The 24,697-nt window shown below is 38.1% G+C and overlaps 1 protein-coding gene across 1 annotated transcript in view; it reads right to left on the bottom strand.

Annotated features, from left to right (window-relative positions):
* MDN1 (midasin AAA ATPase 1) overlaps nt 1-24,697 on the bottom strand; it is a 93,407-nt gene that overhangs the window by 3,773 nt on the left and 64,937 nt on the right. The window contains exons 68-100 of the mRNA XM_066179555.1: nt 24,597-24,691; nt 23,818-23,942; nt 22,539-22,685; nt 22,152-22,261; nt 21,591-21,664; nt 21,206-21,401; nt 19,639-19,795; nt 19,324-19,470; nt 18,792-18,918; nt 17,803-17,908; nt 16,604-16,719; nt 15,107-15,586; nt 14,355-14,581; nt 13,852-13,998; nt 13,476-13,648; nt 12,940-13,101; nt 12,687-12,824; nt 12,321-12,462; nt 11,921-12,093; nt 11,538-11,681; nt 10,758-10,890; nt 9,818-10,137; nt 8,168-8,329; nt 7,703-7,804; nt 7,351-7,552; nt 6,714-6,884; nt 5,091-5,248; nt 3,195-3,284; nt 2,720-2,835; nt 1,918-2,092; nt 1,210-1,283; nt 1,002-1,116; nt 302-365 (exon numbers count right to left, since the gene is read on the bottom strand). Of these exons, the coding sequence (XP_066035652.1) occupies nt 302-365; nt 1,002-1,116; nt 1,210-1,283; nt 1,918-2,092; nt 2,720-2,835; nt 3,195-3,284; nt 5,091-5,248; nt 6,714-6,884; nt 7,351-7,552; nt 7,703-7,804; nt 8,168-8,329; nt 9,818-10,137; nt 10,758-10,890; nt 11,538-11,681; nt 11,921-12,093; nt 12,321-12,462; nt 12,687-12,824; nt 12,940-13,101; nt 13,476-13,648; nt 13,852-13,998; nt 14,355-14,581; nt 15,107-15,586; nt 16,604-16,719; nt 17,803-17,908; nt 18,792-18,918; nt 19,324-19,470; nt 19,639-19,795; nt 21,206-21,401; nt 21,591-21,664; nt 22,152-22,261; nt 22,539-22,685; nt 23,818-23,942; nt 24,597-24,691 (5,068 nt within the window). The remainder of the gene's footprint in view (nt 1-301; nt 366-1,001; nt 1,117-1,209; nt 1,284-1,917; nt 2,093-2,719; nt 2,836-3,194; nt 3,285-5,090; nt 5,249-6,713; nt 6,885-7,350; nt 7,553-7,702; nt 7,805-8,167; nt 8,330-9,817; nt 10,138-10,757; nt 10,891-11,537; nt 11,682-11,920; nt 12,094-12,320; nt 12,463-12,686; nt 12,825-12,939; nt 13,102-13,475; nt 13,649-13,851; nt 13,999-14,354; nt 14,582-15,106; nt 15,587-16,603; nt 16,720-17,802; nt 17,909-18,791; nt 18,919-19,323; nt 19,471-19,638; nt 19,796-21,205; nt 21,402-21,590; nt 21,665-22,151; nt 22,262-22,538; nt 22,686-23,817; nt 23,943-24,596; nt 24,692-24,697) is intronic.

Below are 24,697 nucleotides of genomic sequence, written 5' to 3'. Positions count from 1 at the left end.
ACTGGCACTGTCTAGGACTTAACAGAGTCTGCAAGTAGGAGGTAAAGAGAGACAGGTAAGATGTACCTTTTTAAAAAGTCTTACACAAAATTTTAGTGAATTACTGACAAATATGAAGTAGGTGTTGCATGGGCTTTGAGCTGAATTTCAATCAAACATTGCTTTTGACAAAGCAAAACCCAAAGCCCTAATGCAAGTGATGTTTCAATCCTAGGAGTCTTCCTGGCAGGATCCTACTTTGGGATTGTAGTGAGCATTTTGCTGCCACGGCAACAAGCACAGTAACACAAAAAAACCTCACCTGGATTAATATTTTGAGACAACTGCTGTGCTGCAGCAAACATATTTGCTGATGATTCTAGAAACTGCAGAGGAAATAAAGAAGAAAATCAAGTTATCTCATCATAAAAATAATAAAAATGAGAACATTTCTAATGAACAACTTTCTCTATTTTAAATGCTAAGACAGTCTGACCTCCTAACACAGATACAGTTCTTGGCATTTTCCTGTATTAACTCCTGCTTTAAATTTAGCAAGTACTTTTGAACTAAAGAATCTTCAGAGAGCCTTCAAACTGAAGTTTTTTTCCCCCAATGCTAGCAAAGCATTACACAGTAGACTGCTAATGAGATTAATGGCATCATTGAAAATATACATCCTATTTCTGGTTGAACTTCTTTGGCTTCAACTTGAAAAAGAAGTGCCTAGTCTCATACTCCCCATTAAAATTAAGAACAACAACAGCACCCAAAATACTTTTAAAGACCCAATACAGAGAAAGGTGACTGCATGGAAGTGGTATATACATCAGAACTAAAAATGAGAAAACACTCTTCCTGTTACAAAATTATGACCATTTTATTTCTTTCTAACCTGCTATCAGATTCTCAAATATAAAAAACTAGTAAGTGTTAGAAAGTGATCATGAAACCATGAAGCTGCTGATATCTCGTCTGGAAAAGATTGGTAAACCTGTTGCCCTGGAGGCATTCTTGTGTACCTGGGCTATTTTTGTTTTCTTCTGCTGAAACTTGCAAAGACGCAATATCCGTGTCCCTGACTGGTCACTGAACTGCTCGTGGAACGGGTGCAGCAGCTGAACAGTTTCTCCAAAGCTTTAGAAAAGAAAACAAAATTACAGCATGGAACTGGTGTTTACATTCTGCCCCAAAGTACTGAAGAAAAGTCAAGATTTCAAATAAACTCACCTACACACAGCAATTTGTCCCACTTCTAGAAGAGTCAGAGCATTTCCAATAACTGCCAGGGATTCATATGCAAGCTATTAAAGAAAAAAGTTGCATCAAAAATAGCACAGTCAGTGCTTTACTCAAAGCCGAGAATTAAATATGAAGAATGTTACTGAAATTATTTTTCATCATCTAGAAAGATAATTGAAGAAACAGCCTATCTCTTTGCCTGTCTTATGTAAAACAGTCAGTGCAATAAAGATACGCTAGTTCTGCTTGAGGGCTTCAGCTGATTGATTTAGAGACACCACTTTAGGTAAGCCAATAAAATAAATAAGGAACTGTTCAGAAGGAAACACACAATTTTAATTAATAAAAACCCTACAAGTGGGCTATGATGAATGGATATTTAGTGCTCCAATGAACTGCCAGGTAAGGAAGTTTCAGCCTTTCGTAGGCCACAAAAAGTAATTTTACAGGGGATATGTACACCTCTAGCAAAATTAACAGCTCACCCTTTCAACTAGTTTTCACTGATCTTTTGTTAATAAATCTCTTAGGCATGAAGTGACAACAGTTCAAGCACATGGACTGGAAAAATAGGTGCTTTGGAATTACCAGTCAGATTTTCCAGCAGCCACCAGTCCTGCATGACACAAGTCAGCAACTGCCATACACATCAGTGACAGGTGGTTTCTCCATGCTTCTCCCAAGGTTTTATTTTACCTGTTTAGAGTGATTGTCAATCATACTAGAGGAATCATCAATAGCCAGGCAAATCTGGTACTGTCGTTTGCTGGGCTTGGTCCTTCGCAGCCAGATCTTGTCTTTTCGGAACTGACTGGCAATGTACGGGATCACTTTGCGCATGTTCAATCTCTTCCCAGTTCTGTAGTCTCCTCTGAAAGTTGAGAAAAAAGACATAGTGACAGGGGTTATCAGCAAATCTCTCATTCTGGAAATCCATGGCCTATGCAGCATGTACATGAAGTAATTTTTTTTAAATACAACTAATCCAATTTTAGTAGTTTTAATACTGATATTTAGTTACAAACAAAAAAAAAAAAATCACCCACATTTTTAAAGTAAGATGGATATTCAGTGTTTTTAAAAGAAGTCTATATCTAGGAACCTAAAAAGGAAGGCAGACCCTGAATTTACATTCCACCAATTTGAAACAAGTCTATATCTCTTTAAAAATAAACATTTGATGTTATAAACAACATAAAACATTTTGACATTTAACATAATCTTTGACTTAACTTCAAGTGGTGAAGTTGACTGATCACCTGTGGCACAGGAGAAAAAAAAAGTTGGAGGCAGTATCCTCAGGATGGGTGCCTACTACTGTATCATATTTGCATTTCCTAAAATAACCTAATGTTGGCATACAAGGAAATTGAAGGCATTTGCAAACAGGAATAATTACTGTAATGCCAGAATGACATAAATCTGCAGTTTTATCGAGGTTAAAGTGCCCCAAACACGAGTTTAAAGAAATCAGAAGCCTCAGAAAGACCCAACTTACTTCAACTTGGCGGCCTGAGTGGGTTCCAGTATGAGTCGCAGCTGTTCACAAAGCTGCTGTGATAGAGGAGCTGTCAGTACTAAATACTTCTGCCACAGCTGTGCTGCTTCCTTCTCCTACATCACACAAAGAAATTAAAGTGAATTATGAAAAAACAAAACGAGATGGGGAGAAGAAACTAAGCCTCAGTGCACTAAGGGGAAGGCAGAAATCAGCTAAACCTGAAAGTGTCACGTATGACAATCCGCATTTCACACTCAAAACAAGATCTGAAACAGCATCCTGCTTTAAGAATAACATAGTATGTTTTCAAAGTAAATTAAACATAACAACAAAAATAGTATCTATATCATGTGATTTTGAGTATTTAGATTCTAGCCTGCTTGGATTCCTTAATGTTTTAGCAGTAAAAGAAGATGAAATAATGCAATGAAGGATTCTTATGACGGTTTTATATTCAAATGGGGTCACAAACCTCCTCTGGAGTCCCAGGCTGTTGTGTCTGCCAAGCTTCCAATTGCCTTTCAAGTTCCTTTCTTAGCTCTTCAGAATCTCTAATGATGTGCTAGGAGTTTTATGACACAGAAAAATAAGTTTACACATCTAGTGATCCCTAAAGTATAGCAAACTATAAAAAAGTATAAATGCATTGTTCTCGTTCTTATAAACAAAAAAATACCCGAATACCTAAATAAAGATTCTAAATCTCCATGTTTTTTAATAGTTTCCATGTACGTGAAGGATTAATACCTCGCCGCAAATATCTCCGTATGTGATATCAACATGGAAACAAAGCTAGGAACATCTATGATACTGACACTGAACATAATAAAATACAGAATTTCAAGATAAATTAGTGAAATGATCTTGACAAACACCAGATTGATCAACAGTATAATGGAGACCAAACTATTGAACACTACACCTAACTACTATCTTTGAAAACACAGTATACTTCACCTGATTATATTTTTTTGCAAACTTCATTCAAACCACTTGGAGATTGAATGGCATCATCCTCCTTACCTGGCACCAAATATTATTTGATAAGCCATTCTGTTAAAGGACACCCAAGCCTTATGATACTTCTTTTACTTTCATTGTGCTTTCAGTGACAGCCTCTGTCCCTGACTTATAAACCCCCGGTTTGGCCAAACAGCAATACATGGTCTGCATAACCTGTAGGCTTACAGACTAAGGAAAATAAGCCCATGACTCCAAACTCAGTAGTCCCAGTAACTTCTCATTCCTCAAGAAGCAGCAGCTGTCCCACTGGTCACCTACTGCACGTTTAAGGAAGGGAGAAAGAACATACACGTAGGGGATTTCTCTCCCCTCCCTTTTGCTGGAAGGTGAGAAGCTGCTCTTTCCCCCCGGCAACCTCTTTCCCTTCCCCTTTAAATGGTGTTGCAAGAGCTCCCTCTCCTGTTTCACATTTTGCGTGCCAGTTGGAAAAAACCTAAAAAGCCCAAAGCCACAATTATTCTGACAACAGGAGAACACTTGCATTCAGCAGCCTTTTTCCAAAAAGTTGCAACACCTGGCATTAAGATAAAAATAGCCAGTGTGGCTGGCACATAATCCTTCCTGTGTTATGCGTAGAAACAGCAAAATAGCACCCTCCAAGCGTGTACTTAGGACACCATACTGTAAGAATGAAAGGTCAATCCTTCTGAAAAAAAAAACAGACACTGAAAATATTTTTACTTTAGCAACTGGTTATCCACCAACAACTGCTTCTATGCCACAGGTTTTTATGATAAAATGTGCTTTTTCCCAGAAGTTTGCACTGGAAAACCACAAGTGTTACATGGATCTTCTAGGCTATGGTATTTTTTTAATTGAGACATTCATTAAAAGCTCAAAAAGGTTCTACAATACCTGCAATCAGCTTTTATAAAGAAGTAATATATTTTAATGAATTAGGTCAGGCGAATTCTTTGTCCACAATGACGTTTTAAGGTCAGTGATGCCTAGTTTTCTCATCACTCTGTATGTACCCTTTTGTTATCTTCAGGCCACAAGCCCTTTCCCATTGCTTTCCACTTTACCCAAGCGTTTTATCTGCAGACTGATCTAAGCAAGACAGTTCTTTGCAGATAGAAAAACAAAAACTTTTTAAAACATTATGTGAGAAGGTTCCATGCTAAGGATGGGTAGAACTAGTCATTCTAAAGGCATCTTTCAGCTGCATATACAACAGTATATGTGTATTACTTTTCATTCTGCTATTAAATAATAGCAAAATACTGAGTTGGCTGAAAAAAAGTAACTCTAGTCTTTTGCATTCACAGAGTTTCATTAACACAGGTCAGGTAAAACCATCTGTTTCTCCTGCTGTAGCTGAAAGAAGACAGACTGGGTATCCTACCTGGGGAATGTTCATCAGGAACTCGCGGGCTGTGTGTATGGTCGAGTCCTTGCTTCTCTCTGGCTTCTCTTCAGTCTCCTTTAGTAGTTTTTGTGGTGCAGAGTCATTGACATCCTCTGAATCAAAAGTCTGGAGCTCTGGCTCCACATCACCTGGTCCTGCAACCACAAAACTAATTACTGACTTCATGGATCACACATAATACAAGAAGCAGTATTGTATCTTGACTCTTTTACAGAGCATCTCATACGATTTGTCGTGCAGCTGACATTTTCTTTCAAAAGAAGTGGCAAATTCTAAGACATTTAATTCTAGGAATGGGATGAATACATCTTGCAACTCACTGGAACAGATAACCATGCATTTCCTAATGCAAATTGTTTTTCTGTCTTGTAACCTTCTTGCCAAACAAAGTAATAGTTAACAGATCTTTAACACCTGACAATTCCACTGGTGAAGTATATTTATTGACTCTCACAGCCTCTGTGACAGAAGTACAGAGTCATTTAAGAACAGTCAGAAAATCATCATTAAAGATGGCAATCTTTGCTTATCTTTTACTCCCTAATTTTTTAACAGAACAGTTTTCTATAAATCAAAAATCAATTTAGAAATAAAGGATCGGACTAGAGAGTTTGTTTTAGTACTGTTTCTACTGTACCGTGCTGTTTAACAACTCATTTCTTAAGAATTGTTCTAAAGGAGAAAAAGTGTGACATTGTAGATGTTTCAAACACTCTAGTTTTCAGAATATCAAGTTAGAGAATCATGTGGAAAAACAAGTAGACTGATTACATGCACACCTGTACCATAAATAAAGAGTCTAGCAAGAGATTTAAGTGATTAAAGCTCACGGGAGTGGAAAGCAAGAATGTGGGCTTGTAAAACTCGTCTTCCCTCTCCAGCCATGCTTTGTGTTATTCAAGAAGAAAACTGTTCAAAATTCCAAACTATGGTGTTATTTACTTAGATTCATCAAAATTACAATTTCTGTTGCAATTGGAAAGAGATACTTTTATCTTGCTTATTTTGTGTGGAGGGGCTCTGTGGTTGACAAGTCAGATCTATCTTCTCTATCAGTTACTTCTGTTAGCTGCTCAGTTTTGTTCCCACTTACGAAAGAAGGCAGTGAGTTTGGTGCTACCTCACCAGATGTTGTCCAGACCAGCTCCTTTACTTCTTGCTTGGTTTGTTTTTTTGGGTTTGTTTGTTTTTGTTTTTTTTTTTTTTTTTGCCAGAAGTTAGTTATACATAAAACAATTGAGTTACGTGGTGCTGATGGTGGTGACACTGGAATGCATTGTTAAATGCCAATTAATTAAGTGGATTTGCACTGTGTTGAACAGCAGGGAAGTTTTTGCTTTTTATTTCTTCAAAGTGGTGGATAAAGATTAGAGACCATTAACTTGAAAGAAAGCAGCAAACCGCTCTATCAGTCAATCAATTTAGCAAAGGCTAATGCTGGTTAGTAGGCAGAAATAAGACTACTGCAGCAGAGGAATCAATTTAGAGCAGACATTTAGCCTTATGAAACATATCCACATCATGCAAATCCAAATACCTACGTATAGATCTAAAGATCCATATCAGCATGTATTTAGAAGGCTTTTTAATTTAATGTACCAGAAGGTTTAGTAGCAGTAGACTTTGTTTTTTCTGGCTTCAGCTCTTCAGTGTCTACTGCTGTGAGATCCTCGTCCTGCATTTCTGTTTCCATTGCTGCATCTTCACAGTCTCCTTCTTCCTTTTCTTCAGGAGGCATAATAGGTTTCTCTTGCTCCTTGGTAGCTACATCTGCACAAAGACAACAATACTCGTCAAGAATAAAGTGGAAGGAGAAGCAGTCAAGTTCAAAAAAATATTGCATTCTGAGGCCACCATGTACCAGTTTCAGTGAACTTAGAAGAAATCTGAGGCTCAAACCCGTTTTATCTTTCACTCTGCTGTGCTGTGTCATGTCAGTAAGCTATTGCCTTGATTAGCTGAAGTAAGATTTGAAGATAATAGATTGTAAAGATATTAAGATAAAATCCATTTTTCTAAGTCAAATCAGTATTTTCAAAAGTGTTATTGTTAGTTTTTGAGTCTGACTGCCAAAGAGTAGCAGTTATTTTAGTGAAATGGTGCTCCACCTTTAACCAAAGCAATGATGATTAAACGTAACTTTTAAAAGGCAAACAGGGAAAACTACAGCAAATACAAGTGTTTCAGGATTTGATTCTGCAATGGCAACACTTTACACACAGAAATACCACTGTACCGTATGTCTGTGCGTCATAGTGTTCAGAGCCTTGTTTAATATGTTCAAATGCATCAGCCTCCTCCACGTTTTGTTTAGGCTGAGTTGTATCCTGCTTTGCTTCACTGCTGGATTCCATGGTTCTCAATCGCTTGTGGACGCGTTCATTGTGATCTCCCATCGAGCGCTCATTGTCTGCCTGGCCAGGTTTCCTCTTGAAACTCTAAAAAGGAACAAATTAACATCATGAGCTTCAAGAGAGGTGTAACCCACCACTAATGAGAACAGTGTTCTAACAAGGAGAAACTGAGTCCTGCCTATTTGCCAGTTAATATTAAGACATTTAAACAAAAATTTAAAAGAAGAGATGAACCTGTGTATTTTTTCTGCTTTGCTTCTGAGAAGCCACCCGGGCCATGCGTGTGGATTCATGGCCTTCTGACTGATTTGCACTTGAAGCTCCAGTTCCACTTTCCTGAAAGGAAAAAAGTAAATTTCAAGGGTAACCAAAAATAGAAACTACTGCAAACAAACTCCAGATGTTAAACTGCAATGCTTTGCTACATTCTGTTCTGAAGGACCAATGGCTCGTAATTGCAAGTATCATTCTTATGGTGAGCAGACAAGCCACTTGACAATGACCCTAAACTTACCTTTATAGCAATGAAAATGCAGAGTATCTAAATGGTCTTTAAGGTTTTTTTCAGTGAATTTATTACTGGTATGAACTAAGGTCTTATACACAGTTCTTGAAAACTGGCAGCAGTTCCCTGATTTCAACTTCAGAACATATTCACAAATTTAGCATTTTTAACTCAGACACTTCCACACAATTCACCTCTTTGGACTGGTCTCTTTCTGAAGCCTCCCCAGCCAGCTCAACAGCACTGTCACTCTGCAGATTTTCTTGCCCAGTCTGCCCTTCTGTTTCGTGCTCCATTCTTTCCTCAGCCTCAGGGATCTGTTCATCCATCTCTGAATTATCTTTATCCTCCTCTTCCTGAAAAAACATCAGATTATTTTAACATTCTAAAAAACATTGAGAACTGTGTGTTACTGAAAGGCAGTTAAAGACAAATACAGTTACCAGACACAGTCAGGATGGGTTAACGAAGGGAAAGGTCTATTTAACTGGGTACCCCTTCCATCATGTGGTCCCCGGCCTAGCAGATGAAGAGAATGCAGTGGATATAGTTTTTCTGGACTTTTAGTAAGGCTGTTGATAGTGTCTCTCACAGCATCCTTTTGGACAGATTGTCCAGCTGTGGGATGAGTGTGCTGGGTGTTCACAGTGTGCTGGGTGGATTCCAGGGCTCAAACAGTTGTAGTGAATGGGGCTTCACGTGGTGACAGTCACCAGTGCTGTTCCTCGGGGTTCAGATCCAGGACTAGTCCTGTTTAATGTATTTATTAATTATCTGGATGCAGGAGTTGAATGCCCTATTACCAAGTTTGCTGATACAAACTGGGAGGTGCTGTGGGCTCTCCTGAAGAACAAAAGGCCCCTTGCAAAGGGATTTAGACAGATTAGGGCACTGGGCTATTATTAAAGGGATAAAATTTAACAGATCTAAATGCTGGATTCTGCACCTAGGACAGAGTAACACTGGGCTCAAGTACAGAGTAGGAGAAGAGTGGTAGGAGAGCAGCCCTGCAAAAGGATCTGGGGATGCTGGCCCACAGCAGGCTCTGTGTGAGTGAGCACTGAGCCCTGGCAGCCTGGAGGGCAATCCCCATCCTGGGGTGCATCAAACACAGCAATACCAGCTGGTCAAAAGAGGTGGTGAATCCACTGTGTTCAGCACTGGTGCAGCCTCAGCTGAGTGCTGTGTGCAGTTCTGGGCCCCATAAGTTAAAAAGGATGTGAAGGTCCTTGAATGTGGCCAGAGGAGGGCAACAAAGGGGGTGCAAGAGCTGGAAGAAATGTCCTATAAAGAGTGGCTAAGCACTTTTGGCTTGTCTAGTTTGGAGAGAAGGAGGCTGAAGGGTGGCCCCATTGCTCACTACAACTTCCCAAGGAAGGAACATAGAGAAGTGCTGATTGCTTCTCCTTGGTACCAGTGATAGGATGCACGGGAATGGTCATTGGGACTTTAGTATCACACTGAGAAGGTGGTCAGACACTGGAACAGGCTTCCTGAAGAGGTGGTCAATGCCCCAAGGATGTCAGTGTTTAAGAGGCATTTGGACAATGTGCTTAATAATATGCTTAAATTTTTGCTCAGCCCTGAAGTGGTCAGATGATCACTCTAGGTCCCTTCCAGCTCTGTTCCATTCTAACACAAGGTCAAGGCGGCAGCAGGAACACAGACAGAAGAAACACATGTTTAATAAACATAGTTCTTGTTATCTTGATGAAGACTCTCACTAACATTGTCTCTATTCAATGTCAAATTTGTTATAGAGTATCACAGAACACATCCATTTCTTAAGTCTTGTATACGGCATTTAAAAAAAAAAAATCACACTTTTATTTATTACACTATACCTGAGGTTGAAGGCCTTGGTCTTCATTAGGGATTCCCTTATCTTCAGCGGATTCATTTTTTTTCTCATCAGGTGGTTGTGACTCTTCCTCTTCTTCTTCTGCATCCTCAGCGTTCCCTGCCTTTTCTTCTTCATCATGAGCATCTTTGTCTCCTTCATCTTCCTTCTCCTCTTTATCTTCAGAAATGCCTTCTTCAGCTGCTTTTGCATCTTGATCATCTCTTTCTGTCTCATCAGTATGCTCTTCATTCTGTTCTTCTGTCTTCTCTCCCTCATTTAAATCCACAGGTTTCTCATCTATTTCAAAATCATTCTCTTCTTCTGGATTAAAAAAAAAAATCAGAAAGGTATATAAAACTTTCAGTGAAGTACAGAGACAGTGAATATTACAGATATTTGGAATAAAACTGCCCAGCCTATCAAAAACCCATAAAATACTAACTTCTATACACAGAATGTGTGTTTTCTATAGTCAGATAATTCCTTGAAGTCACAATTGATTTCTAGCTAGCAGTACAGCAGGATGAATTCCTACTGACTTCCTTTAATCTAATATTCCTGAGAGTCAATTGACTTCTAAGAGTACAAATATTTGAAAGTATAATAGAAAAAAAAAAAGAAACCACAAAAGCAACTGGACAATTAAAGGAGATTCCAGCATAAGTTAGGCTATATCACTTGGGTAACAGCAGAAAGCATGCTTCACAGTGTGCACGAAAGGAAGACAAAGGAAAATGTTGTAATGCTGACTTCTTGTCTGGCCTGCATTTGCTATGTTGGTATTTTGATGTACAAATGAATTTGCAGCTTCTTGGTGGTTTTACAGAATCCTACCACCATCTCTCTCCTTTGTATAGAAAAAAAGGGCTCATTATCTGATTGTCCCCCCTCCACTTCCATGTAGCTTTCATCTAGGAATCTGAAGATATTTTCAGCTGTACCTTCATCCTCCTCATCATCACTCTTCTCATTACTCTCCAGATTCAAATTATCAGGGAGGTCCAAAGGTTCAACTTCAGGCTCCTTTTCTTGCTGGCCATGATAAGGATCTGCCTCATTCTCATCATACTCACGCTGTCAGCAAAAGAATGGGGGGAAAAAATAACAAGCATGGACTAAGTGGGAGGATAGGCAACAATAAGAAACAAGATACTACTGTATTCTCTAGGACAATGAAATCCTGGATACAATATTACATTCCAATCAGTTAAAAGGGGATTTCCAGTGGTACACATACTCTTGCATAAAGAGCAGAAAGATTAAGTTCAGCAAACTCATTTACATAAATGGTGGAACTTAAAACCAGCACGTTTTGTGTTCAAAAGCCAATTTTCCTAGCTGAAACATTCTAAACAGAATACGGACTCTTGGAGATGCTAAATGTACTCCTGTATACTAAGGTGTTTCTGTTGCTAAACACAACAGAATTAGGGTTTTAAAGCTTTGTCCATCAAAACGTCAATTCAGTGTAAAGTCTGTTTTGGCAGCCATTACATGTTCAGGGAACAAAAAACAATCCTTTCTGGAATATGAATCAGAAAATAAACATGTGTTATAATGGATACAGTATGGTTTACTTTTAGCTCTGAAATGAACTAGCATTTTTTCAGGGCACTTCACTACTTAAAAAAAAAAAAAATCAAATTCTCAGAAACACATGGTATAAGCAACAGAATGTGGTTTAACAGCAAGATACTCCATGTAGTCCAAATAATTTTTACCTCATCAATTTGTTCATGGATTTTCTCTTTATTTCCACTGTCCTCTTCCTGTTGCTCTTTTTCCTCATTCTTGGGAGGCTGTTTTTTATTATCCTTGTTTCCTGTCCCCAGATTGTCATCTTTTGCAACGAGCTCTGAATCCTCCTATTAATAAATCCAAAAGAAATTAAATTATGTTACCCATTTTCAAAGTCTCAGTGACGTCGTCTCCTACAGAAAAAAAACCAAAACAACTGACAACACTCAACAGAACGTATTCTCTGAACTTATCCCTTTCTAAGGCAAAGAGCTACAAGAGGCAATTCCCATTCTAGGTCACATCAAGTTAGCAGAGTTCATTCAATTCCTTTCATTCTTCTTTTCCCCACCCCGTTCCTTATTACCTCATCCATTCCTGGTCCAGTTTCTTCTGTTTTACTACTAGCATCTTCATCATCATCATCATCATCATCTTCATCCCCCCAGAGCCTTTCATCTAGTTTATCAGCTTCAGCATTATCAAGATTGCCCATCTGCTTATCCAGTTCCTCCTCTTCATCTGAATTTTCCTCATCTTCTGTGTGCAGTTCAGAATGTGTTTCAGTACAGAAGAGAGAAAGCTAGTTTTTCTTAATTTCAGAAGCAAATAATCAATCATACTTTGAAACTTAATTTCATAACCCCATTCAGTTAATTGATATATGCTGAAAAAGACACACGTGCACATGTTATAGAAAAGCATCAACCATTACTGGGCTGATCTAAAACTTCTCTTACAAGTTTGCCATAGGGGAAGAACCAAACCTTTTTTCTCTCGTTCTCCATCATGCATCTTTCCTTCAAAGTCTTCAGACATTTCAATGGCATTGTCTTCTCCTTCAATATCTGGTTTAGAATCTTGATCTTCTTTTTCCTTCTCTTCACCTTTTTGAAAACTGTCTTCTATCTAAATCATCGGTAAAGCCAAAAATTACAATGGATCTTGCTTATATGTTAAAAGCCTAAGTATCACAACAATATTTATAAGCTGATATGCAAAGATAAAAGCCAACATAAATAGGAAACTGAAGGTAACTTCGTGTTTGTTTTTATACAAGACATCCACATCAGGGATTTCAAGAGCTTTTTCAGTTTCACTTCAATTAAACAAGATCAACCCCAAACACTTGCCTGATCTTCACTTTCTATTTTGTCGCTCACATCCTTCTTGCCTTCCCCTTCTCCAATACCACCATCCTCATAGTCACGGAACTCTGTTGCTCCCTCTCCAGCTTCATCTTCAAGCAATTCTTTAGGCAGACAAAACCCCTGCAAAGGTGAACAGAAACTCAAAATCTTCTTCATTTTCAGCTTAGTTTCTACTCAAGACTTTAACATTAAATATATGCTTGTTATATATCCACCATTACCCCTAGTAACTTACCTTTAGAGCAAGCTCTGTAAAAATACTGGTTAGAACAGAAAGCAGTTTTCCAGTACTCCTGTGAGATGCCAATGAAATGGTGAGGTAGAACAGGATGAGGTCTGAATACTTGCTGAGCATGGGCTTTAGACGCACCAGCAAATAGCAGGACTGGTTGAAGAACTACAGTTAAAACAAAAAAAACCAGCTGTCAGCCATTATTTGTACTTACTGATATGCACCTCAGAGAGGGTCATGAGAGTGACTGAAAACAGATGCTCAAAGCAGAAATATCAGTAGGTGGGTTTAATGACAATTTCTAATGTTTCTGGAGCTTTTTCTAGATTTTTCACAAAAACTTTGTCTTCTTACTACAGGAACGTCTGGCTTTTGCACTGCAGAAGACTACCTTTATTTGTCCACAGCTTCTCAAATGCTTCTAGTTCTAAGGCACTGGGGCAAGAAGAAGCAATGCATGTTTAACCACCAAAGTAGTTCAGAATTCCAAATCTCTCAAGAGTCTCAAACTAAAAAACTCATGAAAAGGAAAATTTTACCTTATGTTTATATGAAGTGCAGTCTTCCCTGTAAGATTTCAGCATTTCCAGGAGTTCTGAAATACCTAAAACTGCCTTCTGCACATGTAAAGACTGCAAATCAGCAGACAGATCTCCATCCAAAAGTTTAGTTATATGTCCAGCTTTAATCACATCAAGTAAGGCTGCATCCTCTTTGTTTAAAACACAGTAAAAAAATGGAGATCAAGTCAGACATTCAAAAAATGTTATAGCAGGCAATCTAGAAATATCTACCCTGTTTAAATACACAATTTCTATTAAAATAGCAATTTCCTCTGACACACACTATTTAAGAAATTTTAAGGTTTGCATGGTTTAAACTCTTCTCCCCACTCAAGTATATTGACAAACTTACCACTTTCCTCTGAAGATTTTTCTTCCTCTTTTCTACCTTCCTGTTTTCTCTCTACCAAACACTGAACAGCATACAGAACAGCACGGATAACAGTTTCCACTTTTGTTGAGAATTGCTCCACAAACTCTTCATCTGACTGTTGATTTCCTTTTGAACCAGAACACAGGCAGTTTTACATGGAAACACATCAGATTATAGGTTCCTATGCTTCCTTTATGCAAGAACAATGACAGCACTACACAACTTTTACTACACAGTTCTACCAAAATCTCCTTGCTAATCCTGACCTACAACCATGGTGCAGAATCCATCACTAATAGAGATGGTAGAATAATTATACTGTACAAATAAAGTCTGGACTAAATTTTGCAAGTTTTAATTTCATGAGGTTTTTTTATTATCACAAGGAACACAGGGCCACCTTCAGTAATAACCAATCTAACAAATTCTTGTGTCTTTACCAACATTACAAATCAGGTAGAGAAAAGTTATCCTACCCTTACCAGTGCAGTTTGACACGGAATCAAGAAGCTGTGTTCTCCAGGCTGTAAAGTCTGAAGATGTGTTATTAACTTCTTCTTGTATATACTTTAGGCTCTTGATTAGGGCCATCTGATTTGCAGCTTTCCTGTCTTGCCCATTTGGAAGAAACAGGGACTCTATACTTTGTAACTGGGCTGAGACTTCCAGCAAACAACTCAGAGCTGATGTGCAAACTTCAAAATCTTTCCTGCAACAGAAATACCATAATACTGAAAGAAGTACAAACAGTCCAATTTAAGATTAAACCTTTTCTTGGGCATGGATAAGGGAGAGGCAGCATATCTCCATCCTGAATCTATTAAATAAAAGACTTGACAGTAAACCTATATTCACACTGTTTGAAGCAGAGAGAAGATTAGAAGACTGCTATTAAATAGGCTACACATGTTTTTTAAAACAAAAATTTCTTCATTAAATTTGTATTTGAAATTCACCTCAGTAGCTAGGAGCTATGGGGATAAAATCCTGAGAGACCAAAGACAAAGTGGGAAGCTGAGAGAAATTTTTTTTCACTTGTCAGGGGAGTGGGAGAAGACACATTTCTTTAAAGAATCAGGCACTGCATTTTGCAAAAAAAAAAAAAAAAAAAAGGAAAAATGTTTGAAAAGTATCTGAACCCACTTTTCAATATATGTGTAGGTGAAAATCTTCAAAATTACTTCACACATATTATGTGAACATAAAAGAAGAGATGCTCACGTGTAGAACTCACCAGGAATAAAAGGAGGTCTCACGTGACTGCTGTCTTACTCTGTCCACTTCTGCTTTCATGGCCTTCACATTTGCCATCATTGCAGTCAGTTGTGTAGCTATCTGTAGCCATAACTGATCCTTATTTCGCATCCTGCAGCCAGGAGGCAATCGCTCCGCTGTTACTGGAGACAAGTGCTTTAGATCTGAGGGAATCAGGTCAGGTATTCCCGCAAGAACATTTCCCATGTCAGGCACTGAACTCTGAGGAATATTGGGTTTGACATCGGTCCTTTCACTGTCATTGCTCCTGGCTGACTCTTCTTTTGGGCAGCTCTGGATAAACCAAGACAGCTCCTCAAGAACCATCACACATTGCATGGAAAGTTGCTGCAGTCTGTCCGTCCAGCGTTGAATGCTGTCTTGAGGAGGAAATGCTGCCTTGTATTCTCTGTCAGCAGTCAGCCTAGAATCTATCTCTTGTATACAACTCAGGAGGTTCCTAGTTAAGAGGAAAGAGAAGTTATAATCACTGAGTTTTACACTTTACTTCCTTTTTAAATTTCTACCTTCAACTAAATTATTTTTTTTAAAAATGTAGATAGTAACTTCTCCTGGGAAAACTACAACAATAGGGGTTTTTTTTAAAAAAAAGGTTATTTAATTAGAGATTTCTTTCCCTCCTTGAATTATGAAATACAACAAAGCCCTGGAAATCTAATTTGTTATGAAAGTCATAGAAATGCAGATAAGCGTCCTGAAAGTTTTACTATTCCTGTGACTGTAAAGCTGAGGAGTTTGTTTAGTTGGGGTTTTCTGTTTATTTGTTTTTTGCAAGTTTCCTGGGATTAAAATAAATTTTGCACCAGTAATCTCCTGTCCAGAATTCCTTGTCTGTACAAAGGTACTAGCTCCTAACCTGACTTCTATAAGTTTTATGGACTACAGAGTACAAATATTCTCCACAAAGGTGGCATTTGCAATGACTCTGATGACTCAAGCAATGAAATAAAAAAATCACATCAAGTAAGAAAGATTCTTATACATTTTTCCTTTTACAGTTTTGACACAACATCCAGTATGTCTTGCTTTTCTAGAATTTTTCTTTGTAAGCTGTTGATGCTTTATTTATTTTGGCTCAAAATACCATCCATATCATTTATTTGCCCCAGGTCAAGCCAACAACTTAAATGTAAACAAAACTAACTTAGGCCAATACCAAATGAGAGAGAGATAACAATCTCTAAGTTTAATGGTTTAACTGTTAAATTACAGGAATTATTACACATATATGCCTTAGTTGTCTGACAGAATTATTTTGATGCCAAAATACTGGCTGCAGTGATAGGATAAACCTAAATCTTTTCTATCTAGGCTTAACTGAGGGGAAGAGAAATATAGGGAAGCAGAGGAAAAAGTTGTTATTTTCTTCTACCTCATTTTCCATCTTTCTTGAACTGATTTGCTTACTGTCAAAACTTCTTGCCAGCATTTAAAACATTGGAAGAATGGAAAATACCTGAGTAAGATCCACTGTTCTGTCAGTGCAGTAAGAGATCGCCTCTGTCTCACAAGCATCTGCATAAGGTGTGCAGTGAACCCTTTGCATCGTTCAATGCTACCTAGTCCAATATCCTAAACAAAACAGAGACAGAAGAAGTGGGAGGGAACAGTTATATGAACAATGAGACAACAGCAGTCTCTGTGCCTCCATTTCACTGAGCAGGCTGAAAGGTTATGGTTTAATTGAACAAGTCATAATATGCAGACTAGAGTTACTATTAGTTATTACTAATTATTACAGTTTCCCCATCTTCATCTTCCATATATTCTGCATACAAATTTACCTTTCAAGTAACTTCTGCAAAAGTCACATTACATTTCACTCCACTGCAGAAATTCTTATCAGGAATTTGGTTCCAGTATTAAATCTACCTTATACAAATAATGATTAAAATCTGAAGACGTACCAGCCTAAATGCTTTACATTCATGACCAGTGCTACAGCTGTTCATTTTACCAGATATACTGGCAATTACTTTCACTCCTTCCATTAGAAGCGGTCACATCTTAAAGCTCAGAATGACTGGTCACAACACAGAGCATAACTGATCACAGTCATGTTCCACTGTTTGTATCCAAGGGATATCAGATGTGACTTTGATAAGATCACGTTGCAAAACAAGAGGCAAAGCATAGTGAGAGGAAGAACATCTGGAAGAGATGCTTTTTTTCTGAAATTCTGGAAAAGTGTTTCTGGTTTGGCAGAGCTCATTTGTCTGTTCTGCTGGTTTTAGACCTATCTTTAAATGAAGAAACTTATTAGCACTTTTTGTGTTGGACACAGACTCCAGTTACGCCCAATTAAAAATATCAACTGATTTCTTCAAGCACACTGAATAACATTGGGTTTATTTTCCTTGCAAGTTTGGATTCAGCATTTCATGAGTTTCTTTATGCACAAAAAGTAGCAATTAGGGATCTGCTGGGATGAAAGATACTGTACACTGAACAGATCATTAACTTCTTTCCCCAAATCAATTTTGTCCCTTTATAAAACAGCAGGTGCATTTAATGAGTGGTACGAAAGCGTCATATTTACCATCATATTACACAGCACTATCTCCCATCCCTTTTTTATTACTAGGAAATTTCAGTCCAAGCTGGTAAAATGAAGATAACAGAACTAAGATTCTGGTTTTACTTTGCTGGTTGTACCTTGGCAGGTGCTAACAATGCTGTCTGGAGCCGAGAGTGACGTGCAAGTGACCGATAGAAATACTTCTGACATCCATCCCAGGCAGAAGAAATCTCTGTCAGCAACCTGGCAGAGCACAAAGAAGTATGGTATTAAAAAGTACCTCAGCATACTGGAGCCACCAGGTCAGCTCTTCAACCCAACAGTTTTGCCTGAAATTTGTTGTTTTGAAAATGCATTGATCTTGGGATTCTTCATTTTCTCTAAAAATATTCTAGTCTTGAAAAAACATTTAATTTTAGAAATAAATTCTGAGGAAACCCTAAGCAATAGCATCAAGATGTCTATCTTTGAATACCATTTAATGTGTTAATAGTGATACTGTTTTTCTTCCCCCCATGCAGCTAAATCCAGCTTCACGCAGAAGCCTTTCTTTTCTCCCTTATACACAAACCAATTGCTTACATCCCAGAAGGACAATAACCAGCATGTCTCAATGACAAAAAAGCACTTATTGACAGAAAAATAATTTTTAAAAAAAGTGAAATAACATCTTTCCCCTAAGAAAGCTTTTCCAGCAATGCCCACTTTGAAGTATATATATTTTCTCCTGAAATATCCCATTATTTAATGAAGACAAAACAATGAAGTAATCCCTGAGAATCACAGCCCACCTTCAATAAAACCATTGGCAGTTTACACTCTAGTATACTGCTAGCAAAGCATGCCAGGCAAGGCTGGACAGTGGAAGGCTAACTGAAATCTAATTCATAGAGAGAATGAAACTGAGTTGTTAAAGTGCAAATTTAGAAAAAAAAAGGAACAAAAAAAACCCCAAATCCTTGCTCAGCTGTATATGACAAACTGAGAAGTAATGGGAGGAAGGGAATATGCAAAATCCTAAATTAATTACTGTCTAGAAATCCCAGTCTAAATCAACATGCCATAAGTTCTGTGTATTACCACTGCAATTCACTCAATCTGAGGGTAAAAAGTCTTGTGTACATACGTGGCATCCAGTTCATGTGTACAATTCACTGCAGCCAATGCACTACACAAGTCCAGTGGACGAAGGTAGAGAACTTCCTGGCAGTCTTCTGAACGGGACCAAGACAGACCTTTCCGGTACGACAAACCTGGAACGGCATTTCAGCACAAGTCCTTTGATGCCCTCGTTTTTCATATGAAAAATGTCACTCGTACAGTTGGTAGTAAGACATCAAATGTTCTCATTTGGACAAGTCTTTGAGCATGCTACAAGTTTTGTAACGTAAGAACACATTGTAGCTATCTTGAGCTGAACAACACAGCTGAAATAAGACTAACATAGACCTGTGTACATTAAGGACTTTTCACTGCCCCATGTCCTTTAAGAAAGCTGAGTTAGGGATCATTTTTAAGACATGAAAAGGCTGATGAATGAGAAGGGTAAAGGTGTACCTTACATCGTATTATGGTGGGTTTAGATATATTGGCGAAGATAGTAAAATGCTCAAGAACTCTGTACTTTTAAACCAAGCCCATTTTCAGTCGAAGCTCACCTGTTTTAGCAAGGCTTTTAAAGAGATCTGACAAAGCCCGTTGCTTTTGCATCTGAATATGCTTTGCCTCTGATTTCTGCTTCTCCTTAGTTGCTGTCTGATCAAATGTTAAATTTTGCAGTTCAGCTACAGAAACAATAATACCACCTGTACAGAAGACAGCAGACAAAGGTATGAGATTGAGAATTTAATGTATGCAAAGCAGCTGTGGGAATTCACTCTAGGAAGACAACTATATATCTGCACTTTTTCCTGATTTGTTCCATTTATGTTATCGAGGTCAATTAGGGTACGGAAATGACAAGAAAACCTAACCTGTGAACTGGTCAAGATTTTCCACCAGGTTTAAGAATGGATTGTTTTCTGTAACTGCTGTACACATTTTCTTCATTTTTTTTGTCAGCTTAGACAGACGATACTGAAGAGATTCTGTAGGAAATGTAATGACACCCTGACATTCTGGGAGTGCCCCCTGAAAAAAAAAGGAAGAAAATCATACACACATTTTCAAAGATCTCATTTGATTACTAGGAGTAAATCACTTTAAAACAAGGGCTAAATTCTGCATTTATCTGAAACCCCAAAACATGTTCATGTGATTCTTTCATCACTTCAGCATCAACACTTGAGAAAAATCATAACACAGACATGCAGACATTAGTTTTGAAAATAGGCAAGTGAATGAAAGATGCTATGATCTTACTGTCTTAGGTGTTTGTCATTACCTCTGTGAAAAAGGTAATCACTGCTTAAGTCAGTTTCCTCTGCCTTCCAAGTTTAAAGGCATTAACCCAAATCACTAATGCCCCCAGGGTGTCAGGTAGTGACACCCTCACTTACTTTCCACTAGACACGAGTTTTGTTCATAAAGAACAACATAAACAAGTTCTGCAAGTAGAAATTATTAAGTAACGGAATTAATTCTTCAGCACATCCAAAACTTTTTTTTTTTTTTTTTTGGTTCAATTTATGTTTGCATGCATCTTCTTTAAGGAATGAAGACAACATGGAACCGCAAGAAGTGAAACCAGTGACTCCATTAACTATCAGTAACAGGCTCACAAATCACCAACCAACAAACGAAACCCTCAATCAATCAAACACATTAGATTTGCATTAGATTTCTGCCGCCTCACTCTACCCTCCTGTACAGGACATGAGCAAGATCAGTCCTGCTCCTGGTCTGAAGAAACTGAACAAGGCTGAGGGTAACTCAGCATTTCCCACTCACCACCAAATTCTGATGAGTTATGATTGTCTCCTTGCATCTTGTTAATAAAAACTAATTATATGAACAGGAATCTCTTTCAGGAAGAAAATTAGCTGACTTCCTCTCTGAGCTGGGCAAATTAATTAGAGACATACTGAACTGAGACTCTGTGGAGCAGGATTTACCATGCATCAGCTTGTCCAAGGCAAATGCTCACAGTCCACAAACTGTCAGTCAACAGCATGTGACAATGTAGTGCTTTCCCCTATCAGTATCCAAGCTAAAAGTGATTTAATATTTAATCAGAGCTTATATACACACAAATCCTACAGCTATATAATTCTTTGTTTGGGCCCTTGTTTAGAAAAAAAATGGGTAATAATAATAATTTCAACTCCCAAGCTATTTTACTTTACTATGTGTAACTGCCTCATCTCTCTATTAGAGCACAGATATAGTGCCAGATCAGTATAGACCATGCTTGCCATTCCATGCTGCATTCCCACCCATATGCAGTGTTACATAACACTGAACACAAGACCAAAAAAGTTTGATATACTCAACAGATTTGACACTTACATAAGATTTCCCTGCATAAATCAGTGAAAAGCAACATATAGATGAGAATAGAGAAACTGTTCTTCCCACACTTAGAATAACTAATTCAGTCACCTTGGTAACATCTGTTCTAGCAGACAGAACCTTTCTTAATGTGTTGTTTAGCCTCTGAATTTTGGTTTCTTTGTCATCAGATTCTTCTTCCTTTTGCATGCAGTCCAGCTGCTCTTCCTTACCAATTTCCACCAAAGCAGGCCGACACGGCTCATCCAGAACAACTTCAAACTTCTTCATGAATTTAAAGAGAGTTCTAATTACCAAATGAAAGCAAAAAAGTTACTGGGTTTTGTAATCCTGGAAATCTCTCAGCTTCTGGAAATAAATGTTTTCACTGTGTTATGAGCAGAAGAAACATTTCTGCATTCAAATGTAACATCATAGAGGAATCATCTAGAAAGAAGATTTCAAAAAAGGAAGCTTAATTTTAATTCTGACTTACCTGCGTATTTTTTCAACTGATTGCTTTATAGCCCAGAAGCTGACATCATTCCACCTGGAAATCTTCACAAATTCCTATTAGGGAAAATAAATAATCAATGGGATTACTGAAGTAAATGAAATCAAGTATTTCCACATCAAAGATGATATTTAAACCTAATCAGCTACGATGATCTGGTAGCCTTAAAATGTAAAACATTTCAGTAAGTGAGCAAATTATTGCACAGGCATCTTATTAACATACATATTTGCACTGCATAAAAACTGCTACATACCCAGATGCTGTGAAATCCACAGGGGCTTCATCCCTGGGTAAAAACCTTCATGGATAAATGGGACTGATCAAACATTAAAGCTTTCAATCAACCCCTCCCCCACCTCAAGAATTAATTCTTGACAAAGAAAATGTTACTTTTAGTAGGGATTTCAGTGGCCAACAGAACCATTATAGACAAATTCAAATAGTTCATATAGTTTCCTCCCAAATTTCCCTAAACCAGGACAATGCTCCACTGTTCCTTTGATTAGACTGATAGGTTGTCTGAGCCAAGTCTCCTTTTACCTTAAGTTCCTTTTCTATGGGCTGACGAAGTTCAGTGATTTTGGCCTCAACACACTCTGAAAACTGCTTATAGTAATTGTATAGATTCCACAGGATGCTGCACAATACATCTAGAATGAAAAAGGGACAGATAATCATCATCATCATCATAATCCTTCTTTTAAAAGAGGACATTTTTCAGTATCATTACAATAAATACACCCCAGTTCTTTTTGGAAGCTTAGCAACACCAAAAGATGGGGTAAATTGACCAACAGGAAAATAGTAAAACAGCTCCATTGGCTTGTGTTGTATTAATGAGCTTAGTGACCTGTTTGCGAAGTCTGGAACACCTAATGATGAGATTGCTGTACAGATAACTCAACACAGGTAATACTAACAACTTACCCTTTTCTGCTACTTGAGGCATCAGCAAGACATGGCAGTGGAAAACCAACAGGACTTGGAGCCGTGCATGAAACTCTCCCAGAGTAGAGCCTTCAATGAAAGCCTGTAATGTGCTGACCAGTGTTTTCAGATCCATTTGCTCAGTTCCTGAACATTGCACCAGAAAGGTAGAAAGAAAGCGAGAGAAAACAGAAAAACCCAGAAGACTGACGTGACAGTTGTTGTCTGGTCTTTAACTTTCAATTAAATATCGAGTCTCAATTAGGAAAAATTCAAAGTTCAAAACAAAATAGGAAAGGGGCAGAGAGGAAAAGAACTCTGATTTAATAATAAGTAAAACCAACAAATGCCACACTGGAAGAAAGGAAAGGGAACAAGAAGCAGCAGTAAGATAGTGACTGAGAAGGTCAGTTTTATGTCAAATTTCAGAATCCATTGAGTATTTACAGAATACTGGCTATTCTCTATGAATGAATGGCTTTTTCAGTCATGATGAGCCCTACCACAAGTAAGTCACTGCCAGTTCCTTAACTCCTCAAAGTCATGAGGACATGAAATAGATCAGAAGAATCTGGTAGATAATACAGTGTCTTTAGAGTATAATCTGTGGAAGAAGACATGTTGTCCACTAGGAGATGTAATATAGCCAAAGGATCTGAAGCTCATCAAGTGCATTAAGTAGTCATGAGATTGGAAACTTGGCCTCAAGCCAGAGGATACTGCTTTCATCTTTACAATTCCATTAAATTTGGGGGAGGCAAGGTGCTGCCCTTCATTCCCCTATTTTATGTAACATGAACATGTGCGGACAGATTTGCTAAGAACAGTATGTACCAAAACCTAGTTACTCTAAGGATACTTTAGGCTGTATACAGAATGTTAAAAGCAGTTCAGCTGGGATATGAATTATGCTTTCTGCAGCTAAAAAAATGAGGTGCCTTTTCCAGTTGCAGATGGAGGCCTGCTACCCTCCAAATCTGTTTGAAATGTTTGTATGTGCATGATGTACAGCTATCACAATTCTACTTTCTTTTAGGTGCTTTTTACAGGCATCTTTTCTTCACATCACAACACAGGCCCTATGAGCCACAAGTGGTTTCAGAAATATATACAAAGTTCACTCCATATGGAAAACCCTACATGGTGCTCATGGAATTTACTGCAGGGCAAAGAACTATATCTGAAAGTGTATTGTCAAATTCTGGCATTGGGGGCCTTAATCATACATCCTTAGTAATTACTAGAACTGCATCACCTTTATTTTAAGGCCAGCACTTACCTTCCGTGTTTGCCTCAGTCTGTTCTTGAACATATTTCTCAATCATCTGATAGATTGAGAACCAGTGCTTTGTGGATTTCTCCACATGTTGCTTCATTATATTGTCCAAACTTACTGACCAGCAACTAGACACAATAAGAAAAGGGAGAGATAAATCAAAAATATCATGGGTAGTTTGGGTTCAAAACAGCAAAAATTTCTTTTGTTTCTGTTAAACTAATGAGAATATAGCAGGATGAAAGAATTTGCACATAAGCTTAATATATACAATCAACTTCTGAGGATCACAGTTTTGCCAACATTATTAAATGAGAGAAGAAAAGAAGGGAGGGTAAAGCAAAATCCATCAGAGGCAGGTTCAAAAGTTTCTTTTCTCAGAAATTGAGGTAGACTTGGGGAATTCCTGATTGTGACATACTGAGGCTATAAAATTTTACATGGTCTTAAACAGAAGACTGGACAATAATTTTAAAGGACAATTTAATGATGGTTATTAAACAGACAAAGCCCTGGAGGCTCAGGAAACCCTAGGATGAAAACAGGAGAGCCCTGGGAAAACACTGTTCCTACTTCTCCTGGGGCAAATACGTAGAGTCACCACAGCCTGGACATGCTCATTCTGATCCACTACAGCTCCTTGTTGGTGGTCTCTTTCCCCCATGACAGATATACAGAAGCATGTTCCACAATTAAGGCAATTCTGTATTGGAATGCGCCTCCACGTGGGGATGAAAGCTTACAGTATCTAAGGAAAAGCAGCATGGAAGGACAATTCTTACTTCAACTCCAGTCTACGCCACTGAATAATCAGTTGCGTGACGAGATCAAGATGCTTCCGCAAGGACAAGGCCCGACTGGCATTTTCCTCCCAGTCCTAGAA

This window comes from Chamaea fasciata, unplaced genomic scaffold, assembly GCF_029207755.1.
Source record: "Chamaea fasciata isolate MVZ Bird 193981 ecotype frontalis unplaced genomic scaffold, bChaFas1.0.hap1 SCAF_3, whole genome shotgun sequence".
In the NCBI taxonomy this organism is placed as follows: domain Eukaryota; kingdom Metazoa; phylum Chordata; class Aves; order Passeriformes; family Sylviidae; genus Chamaea; species Chamaea fasciata.
The sequence above is the reverse complement of the archived record's forward strand: the minus strand, read 5'-3'. Positions and strand labels throughout refer to the sequence as shown.